A 26621-nucleotide genomic window follows, 5' to 3' on the forward strand; every position below is an offset into this window, starting at 1 on the left:
ACATTCACTATGTAGGTTAGTTTTTACAACATGTAATAATAGTTAACAGTAATATTAACTTTATATCACTTTACATGCATATCTTGTGCTAAGGAGGAGCCCAGCCCTGATATTAAAAGTTGACTCTTTAAGAGTCAACAACTCATTATTCCTTAGTATCGGTTTTGTAATTAATATTTGTTTACTATCAGGAGGAAATGTGTTCACATGTTGGAAAGAACTCTCTAAATCAAGGCCATCTGGATGGTGCTTCTAAGTCCTGTTTTGTTTTTTTCAGAGCAAAGAATCACACTGCTATGGAACTGGGTTACAATGATAGTGCTTGGGCAAATGAAAAAGTGGTATTATGTTCGTAAGGGTATCCGGTGCATCACAATTTTCAGTTACATTGTTTTGGAGATATAGATAGATATAGATATAGATATAGATATAGATATAGATATAGATATAGATATAGATATACAGATAATTGTGAGTGAAATTTATTGTTATTCCATTTTAAATGTGGGAACAAGGTCAGAGAGTCTCTTAGTGGTGGGTCCACCCAGCGCAGATCGCCTGAGCCTACCAACTGAAGGGATTGTCAGAAAGAGGAGGGGAGATGCTCATTGTAAAGCATAGAAATCAGGAATCCCAAAGGCAAAGGGCACAAGTGTCCATTCCAACACTGACCAGGTAGAAATGTTCAAATGGGCATGAGGCTTACAGAAAAAGTCTAATGCGCCCCAGAAAAGGCAAATGACCTAAAATCTTTACCAGAGGTTTGCTGCGGGGCAGCTCCCAGACCACCAAAGACCATGGAAATTGTCCAGGCGAGAAGGTCCCTGAGAAGCTACGTGGACATCAGAAATGCTTGGCAGACCTGTCCTGTTGGTTAAGATGAACCAGGTTAAAACAAAGCTGATACCACCGAACACTTGAATTTATCACTGAACCAGGGCCAGAGGGCTTTTAAAAAACACAGTGCTGCCCTAGCTGGTCTGGCTCAGTGGATAGATCATTGGCCTGTGGACTGAAGGGTCCAGGGTTTGATTCTGGTCAAGGGAACATGCCAGGGTTGTGGGCTTGATTCCCAGCAGGGGCGTGCAGGAGGCAGCCTGTCAGTGATTCTCTCTCATCATTGATGTTTCTGTCTCTCTCCCTCTTCCTTCCTCTCTGAAATCAATAAAAATGTATTTTAAAAAATAAAAATAAAAAATAAAAAACACAGTGCTGAGTTTCTATCCTAGTCTTGGACTCAGGTCCAGACTTTTGTAGTCTTTACTCCCCAGATGGCTCCAATGGGCAGCCAGTGAGAACAACTGTTCTGGCTAAATTCGTTGGCATTCTGGCTGATGTATTTTAATAACTTGTGAGCTAGGTATCGATGTCATAATAACTTGTAAGTTATCTTTCCATATGAGAATAACTTGTGAATTAGTTTCCCATATAATAATAATGTATGAGTTAACTTTAGTGTGAGTTGTACCCTCTAAATCCAATCTCAAATATGTTGATGTTACTCTAACACTGAGCTGGCTAAGTGAGGTCGCAGCTCTCCTGAGAATCACCTGTGCTTTTATTTCCCTGTTAGTTTAACAAATATTTAATCTTCCCTACTAGCAAATATTTACTTGTCTTAACACAAGTAAAAACACCTTAACAACAAGACTATTCTTCCCGTTTACAATTTATTTCTATTTACCATATGCTTGTAAACTACCAATTTTTTTTTTTTTCATTTAGGGAAAGGAAATAAGACATAAGAATTACTGAGTAATTAAAACGTTAGCTCACAGAACCTGAGAACTTGCTTTGTTTTCAGTGAAAAATAGAAGCAGAAGGCACACTAAAACGATGGAGATAAGAAGAAGGTGATGTCTCATTTTCCACAGAGAGCAGTGCAGGCTGGGGGCTCGTACAGGGATGAAATGACACGTGACTGAAGCTCTTGCTACAGTGTGTGGCTCAGGAGACATTCAGTAAGTGGTAACTATGACTGTGCGGCTAGTAATTAGCTGAACCAACCAAAGAATTTATTGCTCAGTCATGCTTCGGCCACACCAGTCAGCCCAGGCAGAAGTGACAGCGGTGTTAGGTGAGGCCCTGGGGAGGGAAAGTTCAAGGCTCCCTTAAGGAACACCGGGAACATCAGCCTGGTTGGAGACGGTGTTTGGTAGGACGCTGAGAAGCAGTGCAGGGTGGTAACATCCAGCTCTAGGCGGACTTCGGAAGCCAGACGTAGGAGTTATGCTCTGTCAGGAAGCATTCGATTCAGAATGATCCAGAGTACAGATTCCTCGGCCTCACCCCTGCCTGGTACTTAGTTGCTGGCTGTTGGGAATCTGTATTTTATCAGGTTATCCAGATGTTGCTTGAACACTGAACTTGAAGACCACTGTTCCAGATATAAATCTTTATTTAGAAGTCCTAGTCTTGAAATATAGGAGTAAAGTGAAATAAAAGGCCAGTGTCCAGAATAGATGGAAAGATGAGGGGAGACCGAGGCAGGAGGGAGTTGACAGCAGTAGGTATAACCCATGCCACGGGCGATGAGGGACTTCGCTAGGGTGGGAATTAAGGAATCAGTGACTCTACACATTATCATAAAAAAGCGGAATTTAACGACAAGTGGGTGGGAGATTCAAAGTGGAGGCAGCAAGTAGTCATAACTGACCACGTGATTTTCAGTTCGGGTGGATGGGAGACTGGAGAGTCGCTGGCACCAATGGGGAGCTGAGCATGGTGTCTTGTGGAAGGATCAGTTCAGTTCATGTTAGAAGCTGGTGATACTTTTAAGTGGAAACTTACAGAATATTATTGACGGAAAGGAGGGCTCCACATTTGAGTGACAGGTCTTGGCTAGAACAATAGGTGAAATTTTTATGGAACATCCTCAGATAAGGCTTCTCTGTTTCCTTTCCTCTTCAAATTGTCAAAATATGTTCTTTCCCTCACAAAGGATTGCATGAGTCAAATACTGGTCACTTGAGAAACCTTAAAAGAGTGTTTTCAATTTCGGCTTTACCCAATCTGCAGAGAAAAAAAGGAAAGCTGTGCTTGCAACTTTTTTCAAAGATCACAGTGTATGGGGTCGTTGATGAAATGGGCACATTTAATTTTCCTCTTTCTAGGCAGGACCCTTAAGGGCTGGGCAATGTGGTGGAAACTCATTTGTGTTCCCCACTGAGGTGTTTGGTTGAACAGACTCTTCCTTAGGGTTACCTAACAATATCCCCCTACCCATGGAGTTACTAGTAAACCTGTTTCTGGTAAACCCATTGGGTTCAATTCCCAACTAAGCCAGAGTCCTTTGAGAGAGGCCAATTAAGATCCCCGGCTGATATGGGAATTGCTGCCTGAAAATGAAAAGCTAGAGAATGCCTCAAGTCTCAGAGTCACTTGGCCCCCTGAGAGACTTACTGGTATTAGCTATGTCCTTAACACAGACTATTGATTCCAAATTCTCCTGTCTTGGTTAGAGCAGAGTTACAAAAAGGTACATGAGGCGACCTGTCACTGCTCTTCAAAGATATACATACTTCTACCAAAGTAAACCTTTTAATTGCAAGTGCTTTAATTTTTGTCTTAATCTTACTTTTAGCAAAAAAGAAAAACTATATTATAATAATTTAGTATGTACAATAATTAAAGTATTTTATTTATTTTTAAATATGTATATTTTCATTGATTTCAGAGAGGAAGGGAGAGGGAGAGAGAGAGTCTCATCAATCGGCTGTCTCCTGCACACCCCATACATGCAACCCAGGCATGAACCTTGACCAGGAATCTAACTGTGACCTCCTGGTTCCTGGGTTGATTGATACTCAACCACTGAGCCACACCAGTTAGGCTAAAGTATTTTATTGGTCATTGTATAAGCAAAAATATGGGCTTGTTCCCAGAGGAAATAAGTTCTTTAATGCATTTCTAAACTTGAGTCTGTGCCTGTACTCCTGCAAGGATTAGGATTTGTATACATTTTTATTGTCATTTGCCATTCAGCAGTTTGTATTTCACACAATATATTGTAAGGAATATTGAATATAAAATACAATGAATTTCGTACCTTTTGTGCATGTTCTAAACTTAAATTTATATCAGTATTGTTATAAAAATCACATTGTTTAGAATAAATTTACATTTTATTCTTGTCCTTAACATTCTATGATATTTGTATAAATAAATTAATCAGGATTTCTTATAGAGTTATTTTTTGTGTGTGATTTGAGTGTACAGAAATTCAAAGCAGATTCAAGTATACTTTTTATGAAATGGGTTGCTTGAACTTTTGTATTGAATCATATATGCAACAATAAATAAATATATTAATTTGACAACTAAATTATTAAGCATCTACTATGCCCCAGGCACTTTTGAAAGTGCCAAGGATAGATTAGAAAACGAAGCATGATATGGTCATCAAGAACTTGCACTTTATGTAGCTAATAATATGTCAATAATGATAATAGTACTTTACCTCAAATAGTAATTTTGAACCAAGTTTTTGTAATAATAAATTAATTAAACCTATAGATTGCTTTTTCAAGAAGCAGAAGTCACAGAAGTAATTCTGTTGCAGAACTGAACTTAGAACTCATATTTTAATAAATTTTTAAAAAATCCTTATTGTTGTAAGTATTAGAGATGTTTTTTTCCCATTGATCCCTCCCACCCTAGGCCTTCACCATACTATTGTCTGTGTCCGTGGGTTATGCATATATGCATACATGTTCTTTGGTTAATCTCTTCCCACCTGTCCACCACCCCTGCCTTCCCTCTGAGATTCAGCAGTCTGTTCCATGCTTCTATTCCTGCTAATTTTTAATAATATGGACACCTCAGCTTATAAATTGGGATTTTATTTTCTTGGAAGTTCCCATCACTAGCAAACTTAGTGTTTGTTTACTTAATGCAATTGATTGATTTGACCCATGGGAAAAGGCCAGTGTAGTATGATTGCTGAGAAATGTTTGAGCCTGGTCATTTTAATTGCACATATTTTATAATCTATGTCTTTAGAAATGCTACATGTTTTTCTTTTCTTTTTTTTTTAAATTCTGCATTCTTTAATGAGAGGTCTTTATCTTTTATCTGTTTACTTTTTTCCAGGTTTTAGGAAAAAAGCCAGTGCTTAGCCATGGAGATGATGACGATGACACCATAGCAGACATAACTAACAGGAAAATGGCTAAACTCTATATGGTGGGTTCACTTTTAGAGTTCTGGGTTTTTTGTTTTTTGTTAATCTTCACCCAAGGATATTGATTTTCTAGAGAGAGTGGAAGGGAAGGGAAAGACAAAGAGAGAATCATCAACATGAGAAGGGCGGGGATTGAGCCTACAACTAAGGGACATGCCCTTCACTGGAATTGAACCCAAGATCCTTCAGTTCTCAGGGCAATGCTCTAACCCAGGGGTGGGCAAACTTTTTGACTCGAGGGCCACAATGGGTTCTTAAACTGGACCGGAGGGCCAGAACAAAAGCATGGATGGAGTGTTTGTGTGAACTAATATAAATTCAAAGTAAACATCATTACATAAAAGGGTGTGGTCTTTTTTTTTTTTTTTAGTTTTATTCATTTCAAACGGGCCGGATCCGGCCCGTGGGCTGTAGTTTGCCCATGGCTGCTCTAACCACTGAGCATTGGCCAGGGTGAGTTCTGTTGTTTTTACTGGACTGGATGGGGGTGGGGTGGGGGGACGGGACAGGACGGGACACTTTGTTAAACTGATATTCAAAGAGAAATGTGTAGATAAAATCCATTGTTTGTGCTAGTTAGTATATTCATTAAAATTTCTCTTTTTATTACTTATTTTATTAAAAACAAATAAGGGAACTCATTGCTCTAAAAATAAAAATTTGCAGTTACTGTACTAGTTTGCAGCAATGTGTTTTGATATATTACATTTAACAAAATGTATCCTCCATGGAGTAAAAATATTATGTAAGCTTTTTCATATAAACTCTGGATAAGCTATAAAATCTTCACTTTATTTTAAATATCCTGTTTAGCCATAGTGAAGGCTTTCCTTGTTACAGGAGAGCAAAGCTATCAAATCAAGCAGCTGGAAGGAAGCAGGGCGAAAACCAGACCTGTCCTGGGGATTAGCAGACCCAGTTCCAAGTCATGTCTGTGGTGCATAATGGGCTGGTTGACCTTGGGCAAGACATGACCATTCTGGGTCTTCGTTTTCTTATGTGGAAAAAAGGAGAGAGAGAGAGATTAGATTAGATTAGAAGATTACTCAGTTCCTTCGAACTCTATAATCTTTTGATTTTATTGCTGATGAAGGTAACAAAAGCCACAAGACATACCAGTTGAGGAGAGATGAGATCACTCATGTGTTCCCTCCCCTTATAACTCCCTAAGCACATGATTGGGAGCAGATTGTCATCTCCTTACAGAATTGAATAGTTTTCTCATCTGTTAGAGGAAGGAGTTACATTTGTTGCTCTTTAAGTGACTTTCTAGCCCAGAACCACTGATTTTTAAGTGAAAATCAAATTACTAACTTGTGCAGCACAACTTCCTTTTTGTAAAGGGGAAGTGGATTGCTTTCTCTCTTGATGGCAAAGGGAAATGTGGTTACCTCTTCTAAGTACACTGATAATTTTAATATAAGTCACCCAGAGATATCTAAAGACTTCGTGGCTGCTTATTTTCAACAGCTGAACAAATATCTTTTATGTCGCTTCATCAGATAAAATGATTCTCCCTCTTAGACAGCATTGTGGACTAAAGAAGTATTTTACAATGTGAACATGTTAATCCTGCATCATGCCTCCCTCTAGTGGATTTATCATGTATTGCATACATCTAAAATATAAAGTCCCCTTGAAAATGCAGTACTTTAATTTGGGATTGCTGAGTAAAGTGGAGCAGTAGAGGCAGCCAAGGGCGGTTTTTAAACATGCAGAATTTAAGCCCCATCATGGTGCTGCAAAACTGCCACTGAGCTAGAGAGGGCCCTGGAATCTGCATTTTTATCAAGTACCCAGGTGATTGTAGCCTGCAAGCAGACCTTTGAAAACCAGTGACTTCTAACCTGAGCATGAATATCACTTTCAATTTTGTAAGTCCACCTTCAACTTAAAAAATGTTGTGTAGTCAATTTTCAAACTTCGGGAGTCTAGATTAATAATTAATTTGTGTCAGAGGAAATTTACTTTGATAACTTATACAAAGTATACTTAAATCACAGTGCCAATATTGAGGGAAAAAATCTATAAGGGTAAACTGTAATGTAGCAATGCCTTCCTTAAAACAATGCCTGGCATTTGGTAGGCACTCAGAAAATGTTAGCTGATTAAATATTTAAGCTTCAGCTTTTTGTGTGTGCACAATGACTGTAAGATTATTATCTATCTGAAAAGATTGCTGTAAAAATTCAGAAATAATCATGTTAAATTCATAGCATGGTGCCTAGTATATGAAAACATCAACAAACCATAGCCATTATTATTATCACCATTATTTTTTGATGTTTCAGATACAGTGTCAAAACTTAACTTTTTATGAATAGTTCTTTTATCCCAAAGAACTTTTAAAAAAGTCTTTGAGGGTATAATTGGGCTCACAGATCTTATTTGTTTTCTTTAAAACAATTTCTTTCATCAAAGTATTGTTGTTTTCATTGCATAATTTTCTCATTTCCTTGGTTAAATCTATTCCTAGCTATTTTATTGTTTTTAATACTATAGTGAATAAAATGATTTTCTTTAGATAAAAAACAAAGAAAAACCCCTGGCTTGGTTGAGATATAATTTACATACCGTAAAGCTCACCCATTTAAAGTGTACAATTCGGTGATTTTGTTACATTTGCAGAGTCGTGCAATTATTGCCATAACCTAATGTTAGAACATTTTTGTCATCCCCAAATGAGATCATAGTTTTTCTCTTAGGTTTCAGATGCCAGTGGGTCCATGAGGGTGACCCTGGTGGCAGAGGAAAACCCCTTCTCCATGGCCATGCTGCTTTCTGAGGAGTGCTTTATTTTGGACCACGGCGCTGCAAAAAAGATTTTCGTATGGAAAGGTGAGAAAGCCACTGACTGTGTTGCTGCACTTCAGATTTATAGATATTTCTTCATTAGTGTAAAGAAAGCATCTTTTCTGATTTAAAAAAACAACACCCTACCTTTCTGATCTATAAATAGCTCATATAAATGTCAGACATCAAAGCCACATTTTCTTCTATTATCATCATTTGTCAGGGATGGTGGTGGTAAAAAGACACTCGGACAATATAAACAGAATCTTTTTTTATGTGTAGTGTTCATTACTACATTGTTAAATATATTTAATGTATTAAAATTCTTACCATTTTCTCAGTGTCATATTTAAATTAACTAATTATGTTTACTTTTGTGCACAAGTATTACTTGATCATATAATATCTTCCCTTACTAAAATTCTGTCTTTCTTTAATTTATCTTGTAATTTAGGTAAAGATGCTAATCCCCGGGAAAGAAAGGCTGCAATGAAGACAGCTGAACTATTCCTAGATCAAATGAACTATTCCACCAAAACCCAAGTATGTATAGAAATGAACTGGCTAGAAAAAAATTTGAACATGGGAGCTCATGACAACTCCACAAAACTCATGAAAGAATTTGATTTACAGTAATATATAGGTGTGAAGTCATTCTTCCCTTGTGTGCAATGGTGTGTCATATGTCCCTGACTCTATCTGTGTGGAGGATGGAATTTTGCAGAAACTGGAGAAAACACTCCCATGAAGCTGTGTAGTGAAAATAATAGTTCATCTATTTCCTCCACAGTCTTCAAGTCAAAACAGTCAACCACAGTTGAATTAACTGAGAGAGCTTATCAGTTATTCACAAGCTGTGCAGACGTGGACTAATAGGTGGTTTCATCAACATCAGCTTAGACACTGGCTACTTATTCTTCCTTTCTGAACCTCTCAGACTCGTCTTTTCTCTTCTTTTATTTTTAAATCCTCGCCTGAGGACATGTTTATTGATTTTTTAGAGAGAGAGAAAGGAACCTCTATGTGAGAGAGAAACATCGATTGGTTGCCTCCGATGCACACCCTGATTGAACCCACAACCTAGGCATGGGTTTTTTTTCTGACCGGGAATCAAACCCACAACCTTTTGGTGTATGGGACAATGCTCCAACTAACTGAGTCCTGGCACTAGTATATTCATGAGATCATTTCTTCTGGGTCACAGACTGCAGTGACCTTAATGTAGAAAAAAAACTTATTTACTGCCATGATAACATAGGGAAGAACTTTATTCTTACTGTAGATATCCAGACTCAGTGGCAATAACTTCAATTATGAGGAAAAAAGGTTGGATTGTTTTAGTTTTATATTTACTAGAGGCCTGGTGCATGGATTTGTGCATTGGTGGGGTCCCTTGGCCTGGCCTGCAGACATCCCCCGAGGGGTCCCAGATTGTGAGAGGGTGCAGGCCAGGCCGAGGGACCCCACCGGTGCACTCTTTGGGCCAGGGAGGGACCACAGGAGGGCTCCAGGGTGTTTCTGGCCCATCTCTCCCAGTCCCGATCAGCTGGACCCCAGCAGCAAGCTAACCTACCAGTTGGAGCGCCTGTCCCCTGGTGGTCAGTGCGTGTCATAGCGACTGGTTGAACAGTTGAATGAATGGTCAGACACTTAGCATATTAGGCTTTTGTTATATAGAATAACCTCCCATTTGCAGTCATTTAAGGATCCCAGCTCCTACATTTGCTTCTGTCATCACCAAAACCAGGACAATCTTTTCACTTCCTTACTTCCTTCTTCACTACTAAATTAATGTTTTCCTTCAGTCTCTTATTTTTTTATTATTATTTTAAATTTCAGATTCAAGTTCTTCCAGAAGGAGGTGAAACACCAATCTTCAAACAGTTCTTTAAGGACTGGAGAGATAAAGATCAGAGTGACGGCTTCGGGAAAGTGTATGTCACAGAGAAAGTGGCCCACGTAAAACAAATTCCATTTGATGCCTCAAAGTTGCACAGTTCTCCGCAAATGGCAGCCCAGCACAATATGGTGGATGATGGCTCTGGCAAAGTGCAGGTACTTACCTTCTGTTTGTGGGTTTGCTTGTTTATATCATCAAGCCCATTTATGCCAGTACATGTGGAAATATAACTTCAGGGAAATAAACACTTGGTAAAATGTGAATTTTACTTATGAATAAAGATGGTCCAAGACTGGAAATTAAACTGGGAACTGGAAGCTAGAAGAGATGTTATGTGACCTTCAGTTCCATTTTATAAAGCAGATGTTGGGATTCCAAGAAGTCAGGTGATTTGTGCATGATCACATAAATGTCATCTTAGATCCGATATGGAACCCTGTCTTGTTTCTTGAATCAGAACTGCTCCGGCTCTCAGAACTGGGGTTGTCTGCAGAGGGGGTGTTGCCTCGAATGTACCAACAACTATCAGTTTGTCCTTCCCTCGCACATTAGAGGCATTCACAAAAACAAATTGGACATGTGTTATGTGATGAAATCAGATATTTTTAGAGCATTCGAATCAGTTCATTAATTATTCCTTGATTCTTTTTACAAAAATGCTAAAAAAAATCCTTAATTTCTTAACTGAAATCTCTTCACACTCAGTCCACTATTGAGTCATCTAACTTCATGACAACTGGGTGATGTCTTACCTCCTTGAGGGCATGAATTGAATATTTTCTCTCTATATCCTTAGGGCTTAACACAGTGCTTGAACCAAAGTAGATAGTAAAGAGATTTAGGAAGTTGTTTTTCTTCCTTTCAAAGATGTGAAATCGGAATCTATGCCGCTGTACAGCGTTGTGGGAACTACAGAGGCAGCAGTACCCCTCATGACTGTTGTCAGAGGGCTCACAGCTTCTGGGTCTGGCTCTATCTCCCGCTCAGACGCTCTTTCCTGGAGCTGAGCACAGCCATGTAACCCTGTGGCAGATGTGTCCTGGCTACTGCCCCATGTCAGAACACAGCATCTCTGAGATGTCCTGCCGTGCCACCCAGGGCTCCTGAAACCCAGCTCCCTCCAGGCCCTTGGGTTAACCAGGCCTTGCTGCCTTTCTCTGCTTACCGGATGGTGTGGGAAGGCTTCTATTTGAAAGCACATCTCTTCACCCGCTCGTCTCCAAATTCCTATCCTGCCCCTTTATAATACAATAACTTTTAAAATAAAAATACTAACTTTTATTATTAAAAGTTATTTGGGAATAGATCTAGACCAACTTTTAAAAGAAACTCCTGAGAAGTATTATTAGATCAAGAAAATGCTAATTTGGGTACACGTATTCCATCCCTTCCAGATTTGGCGTGTGGAAAGCAGCGGTAGGATCGAAATTAACCAAAATTCATACGGTGAATTCTACGGTGGCGACTGCTACATTATACTCTACACGTATCCCAGAGGACAGATTATCTACACATGGTGACTCTCCCTCTGTTATAAAACCTCAAGTTTCATAGAGGCCAGATATTGCTCCCAAGTTAAATGTCATGAAATTCTATGCAATATAGGATAGAATTGTCCTATAGTTATCCTAGTGAGATTTCTATAGCTTGTAGTATGTCCTTTCAATATGATTTTGACTATATTTTGTAGCTTCTGCCCACAAGCAGGGGGGATTAGATAACAATCATTCTCTCTAATCTAGGAAAAAGGTTTTGATATGCAAAGGGGAGTGTTCTCCTAGTGGATATGTAGCTGAATATCTCATCTCCTGGGCTCAGACATTTGGTGCTATGCTCACAGAATATTCATGGAACAATGAAGTGCCTTTGATATCCAGCCTCATAGGATTGGCTCACGTTCTCCTACTCAGATGGAGAATTTTCATTATGGGATATGGTTTCCCAAAATAGGCAGCTCCAACTTAAAGTCAGACAGACCCGATTACTGTCCTAAGTTATAAGGAGCTAAGCTCCTGTTTCTTTACCTGCACGATGGAGATAAGGATACCTACCACATGCAGTTCTAGACAGTACACAGGACAAGTCATGGCTCCACGGTAGTACTTGCAGAAAAACGGTGGCTTCTATAGCCACGTCATGTGAAACCATAATAACTCAAGTCTCTACTTGAAATGCCTGTGTTAGAAGGTTTTAAAACTTAAATACAAGCTAATTTATTTTGCTTGGGTCCCCTCCAGGCAAGGAGCCAATGCGACGAGAGATGAGCTGACGACATCTGCATTCCTGACTGTTCAGTTGGACAGATCCCTGGGAGGACGTGCTGTGCAGGTTGGAATATTTTTACGAAGTTCAATTTCTACTAGCCCCACTTAAACTAGCCCCCAATGTCTAGTTTAAGCCCCCCACCCCACTTGGGATGGGAACTTGACCTTTTCTATATATTACCTTTTTCTTTTTTGGAATTCAAATACCTCTACTCTTGTGCCATAGTAATTCTCTCAGGCTCGGGAAAAGAGAAAGGAAACAAAATTAAAAAACAACAAAACCCCAAACATACTATTAATAGACTTAAGAGCCCGAAAGGATCTTTCCTTTAGAATCTCATCATATGTCAATGTCAGCCACTTGACATTAAAACTGTGCTGAGTTACCACGCCCAGCTATTGTTAAACAGATGTGATATGGTAGATTATTCCCCCACCCCCATCCATGCAAAGATGTCAACATCTTAATCTCCTGGACCTGTGAACACGCTATGTTATAAGGCAAAGGGGAATTAAGAATAGAGACAGAATTAAGGTTGCAAAGTAGCATTTCTTAAAATAGGAAGCTTATCCATGATGATGGGGCAGATCCAGTGTAATCACAGGACCCTTACAAGTGAAACAAGGAGGCAGGCGGAGTTAGGAGGAGGCAACACGAGAGAGACTCTGCCAGCAATCGCTAACTTTAAAGATGCAAGTGGCTCCAACCCGAGGAATACAGGCCGCCTCTAAAAGCTGAAAAAGACAAAGATATGGATTCAATCCTAGAGCCCAAAGGCACGCAGCCCAGGCACACCTGGATGTCAGGCCAGTGAGACTCTTTTAGGACTTCCGACATCCAGAACTATAAGATAAATTTATGCTGATTTAAGTCACTAAAATTATAATAATTGGTTATGAAAGCAATATGAATTAAATACAGCATTATAAAACAAGCACAGACGGAGATTTTAATTAATAGAACAATGTTTACACTCCCAAATCACAAAAGTATGTAAGGAATGTCTGATGAGAGCATAGACCCTTACTTTTCCCTCTGGGTTCCAGAATTTTGACTGACACAAAGTCTAGCAAACTAGGAGGGTGTGTGTGTGTGTGGGGGGGGGGGGGGGGAGTGGAGGGAGAAAGAGAAAAAGGAAAGAAAGGGGGGGAGGGGAGAGAGAACAGGAAGGAATGGGAAAAGAAAAGGAAGGAGAGAAGGGAGAGAAGGGAAAGAAGGGGAGAAAAGGAAAGAAATCACTGAGCAGGAAAGAGAGGAGAGAAGAAAAAGGAGAAAGGAGAGAATAGTGTGGGAAGAGAGATGGATTCTTTATTTGGGTATTTCTAAAAATAAATAATTTGTTAAGAATGACTGAACCCACCCTTTGTAATACTTTAAGCAATAAAACTAAAAAAAAAAAAAAAATGACTGAACTCAGATTCTAAATGATGTCTCTATGAATGACTCCACCGATATATCTGTATTTCTATGTATCTACGTATGTATCTATATATAGTGCATGTATGTACCTATATCTAGATATTTAGATATATCTATCTACCTACTTATCTAGAGAGAAGTAGATTGAGATAGAGAAAGAGGGAGGGAGAGAAATATTGTGCTGACTAATTATAAAGTTTGAACGTCATGTAATGGGACTCTGGTATCGGTGTCTAGTTCTACGTGTTCTCATTGTGTCCAAGGGACCATTCCCATCCTGGTTTGACCTTCTTTCCTCTTCTCTCAAGTTCCTCTTCTCATGTTTATGATGGAATATTTGCTACTTGTTTCAGGACCCTTAGTAGTAATCACAGGAAATCCTTGGTCTTTGCTTATTTAATTCCTCAATGTGTAACTCAAATACAGACCTCAAATACAGACTTTGTTACTCTTCAGTGTGCTCCAGTCTGTCTGTCTACTCTTCTTAACCCCGGGAGTGGCACTGGCTTGTTCCTTGCCTATCCAGCTCTCTTCAGTGTGTGTGTTTCTCTCTCCTTTCCTCTCTTTCCCACCGCCCCCCCCTCCCTCCCTCCCTTTCTAGCTGGAGTAGCTCACACTGCCTGGGTATTTCCTCTGGCTGGCTTTGGGAAAGGAGTTTGCTCCCATCAGTGGGGAAAAGCATCTCCCAGATTGGGGTTTAGACTGAGAGCAGGCACTGGTTTGGCCAGCATAGTAACATTTCTGATACAGTAGCACTAGGCATTCCCTTCCCAGGAATGTGCCTTACTAACTTCCTCATGCCTGATGTCAAGTGAGCAAGATTCTATATGGTATACAAATTTTTTATTTTGTTTGAAAAACTTTATGTGTAACTGCTTCTTAATAATTAAATAGGTAAGTCAGATACTTCGGTACATACAATCTAAGATGTGGAGGCAAAATTTGATCTTCCAGCTAGTTTCCTTTTTGCCTTGGTAGTTGTTGATAGATATACTATAAAACGATTTAGAGCTATACGTAAAGGTGCATACTAACTTTTGAAACAATTAAATTTTGTAATTTTTAATTAAATTAATAAGATGATTGAATTTTTAAATATACTGGACTGTATTTCACCGTGAAGTATTATATTCATTCCTTGAATTAAATATTTCTATCTAAGAACTGGCATCATCTATGCCATTTAATTTATCTTTAACACATTCCTTACCAAATTATGTAAAAACTTTGAAGATATTTATTATGCATTATAAATTCTACATTTCATGGTAAAATATTTGAGATACCCAATACATTTATTTCCCTTGTTAGCCAGTTGAATCCTAAATTGACAAAGTGGTAATGTGTAGTTTAGTCACCAGATGGCAGTAGTTTACAAAAATGCATACGCTCAAGTTCTTAATTGCTGTTTGAAACATTCTGCAGAGTACAGTAACAGTATTGAAAATTCTTCCACTTACTTTGTCTCTCTCATTTCACAGGTAGAATGAGTCTTAATCAGTGGTCTTCTTCTTTTAGGTTGGCAATTAAGGTTTTCTCAGTGTTGAGGGAAGTGCTAAGCCAGCAGCGGTGTTAGATACTCCTAGCTAAGCTCACTCCAAGCTTTTGGGGTTGTGACTCAACAGACATTTTCATAATTTGCTACTCACTTACTTGAATACCTACTCCCTGAAGGATATCTGTGAACATAACTATTGTCAGTGCTCCCTAGGCCTCCCTACGATGGTCTATGCATCAGCATTCCTACTGCCTGGCTTCTAGAAAAGGATAGAACAGAGGAGGTGAGAGAGCTTTAATCTTAGCACAGGGCAGAATAATGGACAAACATAGGGGACCAGCACAAAATCTGAACAGTTTATACAAAAAATGCATCCATAGTTTATGCAAGAACTGGAAAGTGCATTTCTAATGCAATATCTAGTATTAAGTTACTAGGTGAAATTAAATAATTTCCCATTTATTTTCTTAAATTTTCTTATCCTGAAAAGTCTTTATAATGTATTTCTAAAGTGCTTATGTTAAACAAATTATTACCATTTCTGAAGTTAAGTTTAAAAATAGAAAGCAAATTCTGTTTCTTTTTATCTGTTTTTGATGTTTGGATAGAAATCATTTATCTATACCCAGATGGCTTTACAATTATTTTTTCATCTGCGTTGTAGGGATGTGGAAACTATTAGTGTGTTTTTGTGTTGTCTTACTTGTGGAGGCATTTGAATGCACATCTCTTAACCTGAACAAGATCCAAAACATGTGAGAAACAAGTATTTTCCTAAACATCTGCAAAGTGTTGGTACTCTTGAAAAAAGAGTAGTTTTCATGAAAGATGGCATAATGCGTCAGCACTTGTTTTTTCTCTTCTGGAGGTATAGAGGGACATCTTACATCTTTATGCTCTCTGGAAGCAGAAAGTGGGTGCCGTATGGCGATGTTTCCCCTGAGAAGTGCTGGCCAGGAGTGTGGGGTCTGGAGTAATAAATGATTCTTAAGTCAGTGAGGAAACTGGGCTTAATGATCATCAGTCCACATCTTCTGTCAATCATTATTCCTCCTGCTCTTGACTTCTGGTTTATTTTCATTTGTTTGTTTATTTGTTTTATTTTTAAAAAGAATAGTGGGAGCACAGTTGGAAATACAACCTTCTCTCATGGCACCCTTTATTTTTTTTTATATCCCTCCCCAGATTCGAGTCTCCCAGGGCAAAGAACCTGCTCACCTGCTGAGTTTGTTCAAAGACAAACCGCTCATTATTTACAAGGATGGGACATCAAAGAACGGAGGGCAGGCACCTGCTGCCCCCACGCGTCTCTTTCAAGTCCGGAGAAACCTGGCATCCATCACCAGGATCGTGGAGGTGATGTCACACATTCAGTAAAACCACCTGAGCCCCCAGCAAGTATTAGCCTTTAAAAGTTGGCAAGTACACTCCCTTCACATTTATAACGAAGCTGGTGTTCACAGTAAAAATAATAAAGGCAGGAGAATTGAATAAATTGTTAACTCCAGACACTAGGCTTCTCACATTTGCCAACTGCATTATACCAAAGCAAATGGATTTTAAGAATAACGTAACAAATCAAGCTGTCAAAGGCATGAGGCAGCTTATGCTCTACCTTGGAAGGCCTGGGGGAAGATGGATGGTGGGTGGTGATCAGATGACCACACTAGGGAATTCGAGAGGGAAGCCCCTTGTCCGTATGCCTGTAACGAATGTGGGAAACAGGCTTTGCCATAGTGGGCCAGACCATTATTCAATCTGACAGCAGCTGTGAAAGAAATCAAACCCCATATCACAGTGTCATAAGACAAGAAGGCCTCCAGAGATGGGCAGGGCCAGCAGTGCAGGCTTTTAGATGGCTGAGTGCTTTGACTTCTAGGATGATCCATCACTCATCTCCCGCTCTCAGTCACTCTAGAAATCCAAGTCTCCCATATCAACCTAAATTGCCCTTTACACCCTCCTCCTCAAACATGGACCCTCTGCCAACCCTTCCTCTCTGCACAAGCCATTCAGCTGAGCCCTTAAAACCAGGTAGGTCATAGCATCTCTCCACCTGCAACCTCTTCTCTAAGCCACCCTCTCCCTTCATGCTCTGATGTACTCTGAGAATATAGATTCCCATGCAGCCCACTCAAGTAGAAATTGTGTTTTTCTCCCATGCCAGCTGCAGTGACGGTGTGGATGAGGCACGCTCCCTGCTTATCCTATGACTTCTCTTTATCAGACTCTCCCTCCCCCAGCCCCTTATGCTGCCATCGACTGAGCAGCCAGTCCTCCCTCTCTTAGTCTTTGATGGCGTCAGCCCGGCCTCACTGTCCCCATCAGTCTGGCTTCTCTCAGCCACTCTTGTCCTCAAACCTTTTCTGTCCACCATACCCTTCAGGCCCTCCTCTCTCTCTCCAGATCTCCAACATCCTGCTCTCTACGGATAACAGAATCAGAATTCACAGAGAATGTAAATGTGATCACACAAAAGTCACCTCTACACCCTCCAAGTTCACCAACTTGTCTGCATCTGTATATTCTTTTTTTAAAAACATATTTTATTGATTTTTTACAGAGAGGAAGGGAGAGGGATAGAGAGTTAGAAACATCGATGAGAGAGAAACATCGATCAGCTGCCTCCTGCACACCTCCTACTGAGGATGTGCCCGCAACCAAGGTACATGCCCTTGACCAGAATCGAACCCTGGACCCTTCAGTCCGCAGGCCGACGCTCTATCCACTGAGCCAGACCAGTCAGGGCGCATCTGCATATTCTTCCCAGCTGTTTTATGAAATAAATTTGAATAGTTAATTTATTTACATTTAATAATACATATTTTATAATAGTTATTTACATATAAATACAAAATAATTTTATAAGTTAATACCAATCTATTCTTACCCATAAATTAAAAATAAATAGTAATGTTTGTGTAAAGAAGATATTGGCAAATAATTTAATGTATATTTATTACATAAAGAAATAAAACATGTCCAGCTGGTTTGGCTCAGTGGATAGAGCGTTGGCCTGCAGACTGAAGTGTCCCAGGTTTGATTCCGGTCAAGGGCACATGCCTCTGTTGCGGGCTAGATCCCCAGTAGGGGTGGGCAGGAGGCAGCAAATCAATGATTCTCTCTTATCATTGATGTTTCTATCTTTCCCTCTCCCTTCCTCTTCGAAATCAATAAAAATATGTTTTTTTTAAAAAAATAAAACATGACTCCTATTAAAATGTGACATCTGGGCTACCTAGGACTTCGCTGGATTTTTCTCTGTCCCATGTTATTGTCCCTCCTCCAGTTCATCGTTATTGCAGGCAACAAACTTCTCTATCTCCTGTATTATCAATTTATTCTTCTGTCCTGGATCAGTTATTTCAGAATACAAACATGCCTCTGAGAGACTCACATCCTCCCTTTAAAGACTATCTCTTCACCGGGACCATCTCAGTGACACCCTTTCTCCGCCCTCCTTAAAACCACAAATTCTCAAAACCGACGTCTTCACTAATTCACCTTCTCTACTCTTTTAAGCCTATTAGCTCTCTAAGCCACTCCCCTCGGACACCCATTCCCGCAGTCCCACCTGCCTTCTGCCCTCTCTGGTCCCACTTGTCTTAACCTCCCATGAGCGTTTCCACAGTCGCGCTTTCCTGTGTTCCTGAAACACTGTTTCGTTTGGGCTCCCCCCACGAGGCTTCTGAAACACCACTCCACCAGGATTTCCTCCGAACCTCAGGGCCACTCTCGGCAGGGCAGTCCTGCTGGAGTCTCCTCTCCCGCTTGTCCCATGAGCACTCGCGGGCTCCGAGGCCCAGCCTTGGGTCTCTTCAGGGTGGTCTCATTCAGTTATGCAGTTTAAAGGCCATCATATGTATTGATCTCTTCCAAAATATTCTGTGCATGGCTTCTCCTATTCAATGATGACTAATTTTTTTAAAAAATCTATCAAATGAAAAGATGGGTAGGCTGTCATCTATAGGCACCCTCAGTTAATTTCTGATGGAAGAGTTGGCGAGAATCGTTGCCTTCCTGGTTTCTTCCCAGTGGACACTTCTTTCTGAGACACGGTGGACTGCTTGGGATACAGCTCTTTCTTCCCCTGGGCCTCCCAAACTGGCCACCACATTCCTAGCCTCTCTGAAATGCACTAATCAAAATCATCGTTTCATCTCCTGGGAGACGAGCACTGTAACATTCTGTTTTGGAATGGCTTCCCTGACCCCTCACCGATCTGGGCATGGATCTCTTGCCCCTGTCTCTCCATCAGCCAAGTTCTTCCTTCCGTATCAATGAGGAGACGTTTGGAGGAGAAATCAGAAGTCATGTTTTCTATAATTCTGTCATCATATCGGATAGATTCTTTTGAGCTTGGTCTATGAGGTCTCATTCCTACTGAAAGATGATGGTAACTGCATCCCCAAACGTTCCCCGCCCCTGGGACACATCTTTAATATTTCCAACGGCCATGCCTTCCTCCTCAACTGCTCTCTGGGGACAGGGTCCTGACAAACCCGGTGAAATACTACTCTACACATAGTCCATGCCTTGGCCTGGTACCTCAATGTGGTTGGCCAAACAGCACCATTTGGCACAGCTGATAACCAGCTCCTTCTTGAAACGCTTCCTTCACTCGGCCTCAAGAACAACACACTGCTATGTTCTTCCTCCCTCATCACTCCATCTCAGCCTTGATCACTCATTCTTCATCTCCCTGTTTTCACACGTCACTTGGAGTCCCACAGTCACGCAGGAAATGACACACACATTGTCGCCGTCACAGCGTCACAGAGCCAGAGGGCCTCACGGGCACTCACACGGAGTCCCAACATCACAAGGTCCTGGACGTAGAGTCACAAGCCCACCTAGACAGACGCTCAGGCTCACTACCAAGCCGGAGACGCTGCACATGCCTGTTCCCGCCCAGAGCTCCCCGGTAGCCTCCGTCTCCAGCCAGAGTCTGGGCCCGCCCGGGCCCCTCTCACTCCCCGTGGCCACATGGAGCAGGCTGTTCACCAGGCCGATCCAACACAGTGGCCACTGCGTCTTGGTTGAAAGGAAGGGGCATGTCAGTGCTGTGTTTTCAATCCCCTATAAATAGTCTTTTATAATTTGAGCAATAATTGATCTGAGCCTGGAGCCCTTTTTAGTGAATCTATAGTATTATCTCTTTGCCTAATTTGGACTCCAGTCCCTGTTTTGTGATGTTAAGGTGTCCCTTTGGTTATCTGATAAACCTCCTGTTTAGCAGGGGAGAGAAAACTGAATAGCTTTGCCTTATCTAGGTCATTTGTAAAGCTTGTGCCCTCCTATCCGTCCTCCTCCCCATTCGAGCCTATCCTTGTTCTTTTGGTCCCTTTGGATATTATCTTTGTTATTTATCACTGAAGTTTGGCTAATGTTGTTCTTGGAGCTTTGTGCCCCTGTCTGTGGGCAGTTGAGCTAAGCTGACACAGACCACAGTGCTCCTGCTCTAATGTGTTTAAGCCGCAGTGCTGCCCTGAACAAGCTTTCGGGAGTCAGGACAGAAGGCTAGGATGGTTTGTCCCTGTCACAACTTCTCTGACATGTTTATTGAGGGGCAGCAGTGAGTCTGACCCATTGTATTGTTTTTCTTCACACTGTAGGTAGATGTGGATGCAAATTCGTTGAATTCCAACGATGTTTTTGTCCTGAAACTGCGACACAATAATGGCTACATCTGGGTAGGAAAAGGTGCCAGCAAGGCGGAGGAGAAGGGGGCGGAGCACGTGGCCAGTGTGCTCAGATGCAAAACCACACGGATTCAGGAGGGAGCGGAGCCAGGTGTGTGCTGTGGGGCCGAGGCTAACCAGAACTTACATCTGGTAGGATTGCTACTGACGTAATTTATTTTTTCCATAAATAGTTACTTGGTAAAGATTATCGGTGGAGGGAGGGGGCATAAGAATCCATTAGTTGCCAAAGTGGGTGATGATACCTGCTGTATTTAAATAATTTCTTAACATTAAAGTCGAAGTAAGATAGTATTTGTTGATGTAACGCAGTAGCAGCCAGGTGCTCCCGGAAGTGCTTCGGGTGACTCTGTGTGTCTTCCACAGAGGAGTTCTGGAATTCCCTCGGAGGGAGAAAGCGCTACCAGACCTCTCCCCTGCTTGAGAGCCAGGCTGAAGACCACCCGCCTCGGCTGTACGCCTGCTCCAACAAAACCGGAAGGTTCATTGTGAGTGTTTTGGGGGGGACTTTCCGGTGTTGGCTCGGACACTCTCTGACACTCTCTCAGTTTTCACTTACCTGCAAACCACAGGTGCTACTCTTCACTCCACACAGGTAGCTTTCAGAGCCAATGACGTAATGGATGTGAAAGCACAGGAATAGTGTGATGTACTCTATAAATCAAGCTGCTCTGAAAAATACCAGCTGCCGTGCACCAGTGTCAGCATGCATGTGATGGATTTGCTAATTGAATAACTTGACACTTCTTGTAGGCAAAAAGAGTCGTTTCTGATCCAACTATGTAAATGTTACCTTTTAATATCCTAGGGAAATAAAAAGTTTCACCAGGTTGACCAAATAATATATATTATGGAAATACAATCATTGGGTAAAATCACAGAACACTATATACCCACTTGCAAAGTAACTGAAATCAGGAGGAATGTTTTATTTCAGTCATTCACAGGCTTTGAATTCCAGGAATTTGGAAGTAAAAGCATCTATATATAGAAGAGTGGTATTGTACTGAGCTCTGGAATATCCTGGGCTGGTAGCCCATTATCTCAGTGTAACTATAGAAATTCTATAGTTAAAAAAGGTGCATTCAAACAACTTTTTAGAACATGCTTCTATAATTTCTTATTAGTATTATTTGCTAATATTGCTAATAACATGTTTGTTTTAAATGAAGATGTAATTTACAAAAATAATATCTAGGCTTTGTTCTTAGGTGTAAAAAATCTATTAGTCTTTGTGTTTATTTTATTTTTCTATCATGCACATATTTAAAAGAAAAAAAAACCACTTTTCCTCTACACCTACTCATTTTCTTGTTTGATATTTGAAGCTCCTACTTCCTTCACAATTTAAAGAAAAGGAGTGTTACTAAAAAGTGTTTCATCTTATCACCATCAGAAAGCAGGCTTTGGACATGTAGATTCATGTCTAAAGGCAGCAGAGCCCACTGGTTAAAAGCACAGCTTTTAGAGCCAATCTGCCTGTGTGATAATACTTACTTGGTGATATTATTTACTGGCTGTGTGACTTTAGGCTGGTTACTTACCCTCTCTGTGCTGTAGTTTTCTCATCTGTTAAATGGGGCTAATCCTAGTATCTTCTTCATAGGGTTGTTGTGAATATTAAATTATGTGGGGAGCAGCTACAGTGTTTTGGACAGGTTCAAGCCTTGGACTGATGAGAGGGCACAGTCCTCTCACTGCCATGTGCAAGTCCCAGCTTGGAGGGCAGAGCCCTCCCAGCACAATTATAGCCAACAGCTATATGTAGTTGTAAGCTTGAACCTGTGGTCCGAACACGTGGCCCCACGAGCCTGAGTGATAGAGTTCAGGTGCATGTAGTTGAGTAGGATTGAAACCCATGAGAATGTTGTAAACATCTTGGTCACACCCTTACTTTGCCTCGTGGCATCTGCTATAAAATAAAGACATGGCTTGTGGGCGCTGGCACGGTCTCTCAGAGAAGCAGCATCCCACCCACCAAGACCCAGCTTTCATTCTCTTGTCTGTCTTTTCTAAGCCTTTCAGCCGCCCCCACTCAGGTTCACCCTTGGCCGAGCCAGCGCGGCACAAAATTAGTTGTTGTGTATAAAGGATTAGAACAGTGCAGGGCACAAAGTAAGTAATATTTAAGGTTTTTGCTTTTTTCAACCTTTATCAGATTAGCAAGTATTCTGTTAAAAGATAATGTAAACAAATTCCTTGCCCTTTGTAAATGGTTAGCTTTTCGTTTGCTTATTTGTTTTTTGATTTGTTTTTCTGTATAACAACGTCAGTATCTCATACAGGATACTGTATATGTATTATCTTGCTCAGAGGGCTACAGATCACCTAGGACCAGGTTGGCTGGGCACAGCTGGGAGGTTCTCCATTGGCTGCAGTTTAAGGTCATGCCAGTGTTTTCCATGACAGACTCCAGGGGCACAAGAGGACCCCTGCTTGGTCACCTTGGCTAATATGACATAGCTAAGGCCACAGTCCACTCTGCCTACTCGACTGTACTGCAAAGTCACATGGCAGAAGGAAGGAGTGAAGAGTTGGGAACCATAATCCAATCTACCACACTTTTCTAAGGATCAGGCGGGTTTTATCCAGAACTCTTTAAACGTGTTGAACTTTTCACTAACAAGTGTGGCTCAGTTTGTTGGAGCATCATCCCGTAAACCAAGAGGTCATGGATTTGATTCCCAGTTGCAAGTTGCAGGTTCCATGCCCAGTCAGGGTGCAGTCCCCGTGCATACAGAGGCAACTGATCAATGTTTCTCTCTCATATCTATGTTTCTTTCTCTCTCTATTTCTCCCTTCCTCCTCTCTCTAAAATCAGTAAAAACATATTTGCTGGTACTGGATGTGTTAAACTAACCTTCTCAAACCCTTTAATGTTAACTATAGAGCATACAATTTAACCCACTTTAAAATAATGAAACTTTGCATATGGAATATTATGTTATAATTTCATCATATTGAGAATTGTTGATTTATAAAAATGACCAAACCTATTGATTTTATTAAAACAACCTTGACCTACAAAATGAAAGACAGTTTAATACCCATATGTTATAATTTCGTCTTATTGAGAACTGTTGATTTATAAAAATGAACAAACCTATTGATTTTATTATAACAACCTTGACCTATAAAATGAAAGACAGTTTAATACCCAGACCATAAACTCAAATGTGTCGACAAGAAATGTTCAAACCTGTAGAGAATTTTTACAAGAGTTTTTTTGAGCCGAAATTGACAACATGTGCCAGAAGCAGATTTCAGATGCTCCCGAGAATAGCAGTTGTGCAGCTTCTTTTATGCATTTGAAGTTTAGGAGGGAACGCAAGGAAGGTTACATGGAGGTGAGAAAAAGCAAGGTGGTGACTACATTGCAGGATAGGTAACAAGATTATGTTACCTATAGTGAAGACCTCCTTTGAGGAGTATTGCTTCTGGTATTTCCAAGCTGTGTTAACCCAGATGCACAAGAATAATGGACAGCGCTGGCTTAAACTTTTCACTAAAGAAGTTACAGGTCTGGAGTGTCGCTGTCCACCATGATCTGCCCAGTTAGAAATTTATGATCAGATCACCCTGTGTGGTCACTACCCACAGAACCTTTTTCTTTTGTCCACAAATGCCAAAAATGTCTTTAGAGACTTTAGGAAAGCAGCATAAATCTGTGAAGCAACTTGTCTATATATTAGAAAAATTATTTCTTGATGGTTTGGTCATAAAGTGTTTTTATACATTTCAGATTGAAGAGGTCCCGGGAGAGTTCACCCAGGATGATTTAGCAGAAGATGATGTCATGCTGTTAGATGCTTGGGAACAGGTAAAACTATATTTTGTTCACAACAAGAGAGAGTACGTGTAGCTGGGAGCCGCCAAAACCTGCTTTGAGAAATGGCAAGTCTAATAATACATCGGCCTATGGATTTAGGTTGTATTGAAAGGAGACAACACATTTTGGCAAGTTGATATCTTAATGTGGAAATAATTCCACGATTGCCAACTTTGGCTGTATAATTTTAGGCAAAAAACGTTATTTTTCATTTATTTGTAAAATTCACTCACTCCTAACTTGTTCATGTATTTATTTAGCCAACTAATAAATGCATTAGTTGTATAATAAGTGGGTATAACAGGAGTACAATGCCGTGGGGGAGACTGAAATATTCAGAATTTCTCTTGAAATTTGACAACTCACAGGAGACTCTTATCCTGGGAAAGAAACAGACACAGAACAGTTTTGAATTTACAGAGTAAAGAATGCCACTGTTATGTTTATTTTGGAGAAAATTAATGGTGATTTAACACGGCACACTGATAGTTGATTTTTTAACCTCCACTTACTATTGTAAGTTAACAATGATAATAAAATAAATATATTAGGAACTAAATGATATGAACAGTTACGAAATAGTTGTCTGAATTTGGCCTACTCTTAGAGTCAACCAAACAATATTATAGGTCTGCTCTTAATTCCTAAGTCATTCAGTTATGTTACCCCTTAGATTCTTGTTAGCTAGACTTACTGTTGTGGTGATCATTTCACAATAGATACAAATACCGAATCATTCTGTTATACACCTGAAACTAATATAATGTTATATGTCAATTATACTTCATATACAGTACCAGGCTATCGTGGCTTGTTCTCCACCCTGCAAGCAAATATCCCAGCCCTTTCAGTATGAACTAGAACACAATCAAAACTAATTTGACCAAAATTTTCCTGCCAACAAGTGACTTTAAAATGATTTACATATAAGATAATTCAGGAGAATTTTTCAGCATTGAAGTATGCAACCTACATATTTAAGAAGGAGAAGGACACATACAGAATATATTATATCAGTTTAAATAAAACATCAGTATTTTTTAAAAATATATTTTATTGATTTTTTACAGAGAGAAAGTGAGAGAGATAGTTAGAAACATCGATGAGAGAGAAACATCGATCAGCTGCTTTCTGCACACTCCCTATTGGGTATGTGCCTGCAACCAAGGTACATGCGTTTGACTGGAATCAAACCTGGGGCCCTTCAGTCTGCAGGCCGACGCTCTATCCACTGAGCCAAACCGGTCAGGGTGAAACATCAGTATTTAATTATTCAAGAGTATAGCACTTTTACCAAATTGTTAGAGAATACAGTACTATAGGACCATGGTCGGCAAACTGCAGCTCGCGAGCCACATGCGGCTCTTTGGCCCCTTGAGTGTGGCTCTTCCTAAGCCTTAGGAGTACCCTAATTAAGTTAATAACAATGTACCTACCTATATAGTTTAAGTTTAAAAAATTTGGCTCTCAAAAGAAATTTCAGTCGTTGTACTGTTGATATTTGGCTCTGTTGATTAATGAGTTTGCCGACCACTGCTTAGAGAACACGAAGCTTCAGTCAGAAGTTCCTCAAGGGAGTCTGGAGTGCCCATAGACAAGCCGAGTGTGGGCCCCCCAGGATAACATGGGGATGATTGTCTTACACACCCGGGGAGAGTGCAAAAGGAAATTAAACAATCCGTAAGTTGTTTTTGGGAGTGTTCATTTTATTAACTGGAAAACACTATCTAAACACAAAATATCAGAATGTGAAATCTGGACTGAAAGTTGTCTGGATAGAAGTTGTAGGCGTCTCCTAATAAGTGTAGACACTGGGAAAGTGGTTGGACTTCCGCGCAATTGTGTCCACATTTCTCACTGGTGAGGCTGTGAAGATGTAAAGAGCAGTGTGTGAGGAGGACTTTGCATGGGGTCCAGCACTGAGTCAACACTCCTCCAACACTATATATTGTTTCATTCTTCAGATTTTTATTTGGATTGGCAAAGATGCCAATGAAGTTGAGAAGACAGAATCTCTGAAGTCTGGTAAGCTA

General features: G+C 40.4%; 1 protein-coding gene across 1 annotated transcript in view; it reads left to right on the plus strand.

Annotated features, from left to right (window-relative positions):
• Positions 1–26621, plus strand: part of SCIN (scinderin) — a 54870-nt gene that overhangs the window by 27015 nt on the left and 1234 nt on the right. The window contains exons 5-15 of the mRNA XM_081102289.1: positions 5092–5184; positions 7888–8020; positions 8430–8518; positions 9815–10030; positions 11270–11391; positions 12113–12203; positions 16243–16413; positions 20673–20850; positions 21126–21247; positions 24502–24579; positions 26553–26613. Of these exons, the coding sequence (XP_080958415.1) occupies positions 5092–5184; positions 7888–8020; positions 8430–8518; positions 9815–10030; positions 11270–11391; positions 12113–12203; positions 16243–16413; positions 20673–20850; positions 21126–21247; positions 24502–24579; positions 26553–26613 (1354 nt within the window). The remainder of the gene's footprint in view (positions 1–5091; positions 5185–7887; positions 8021–8429; positions 8519–9814; positions 10031–11269; positions 11392–12112; positions 12204–16242; positions 16414–20672; positions 20851–21125; positions 21248–24501; positions 24580–26552; positions 26614–26621) is intronic.

The sequence above is a fragment of the Myotis nattereri genome, assembly GCF_964212035.1.
Source record: "Myotis nattereri genome assembly, chromosome: 11".
Lineage (NCBI taxonomy): Eukaryota > Metazoa > Chordata > Mammalia > Chiroptera > Vespertilionidae > Myotis > Myotis nattereri.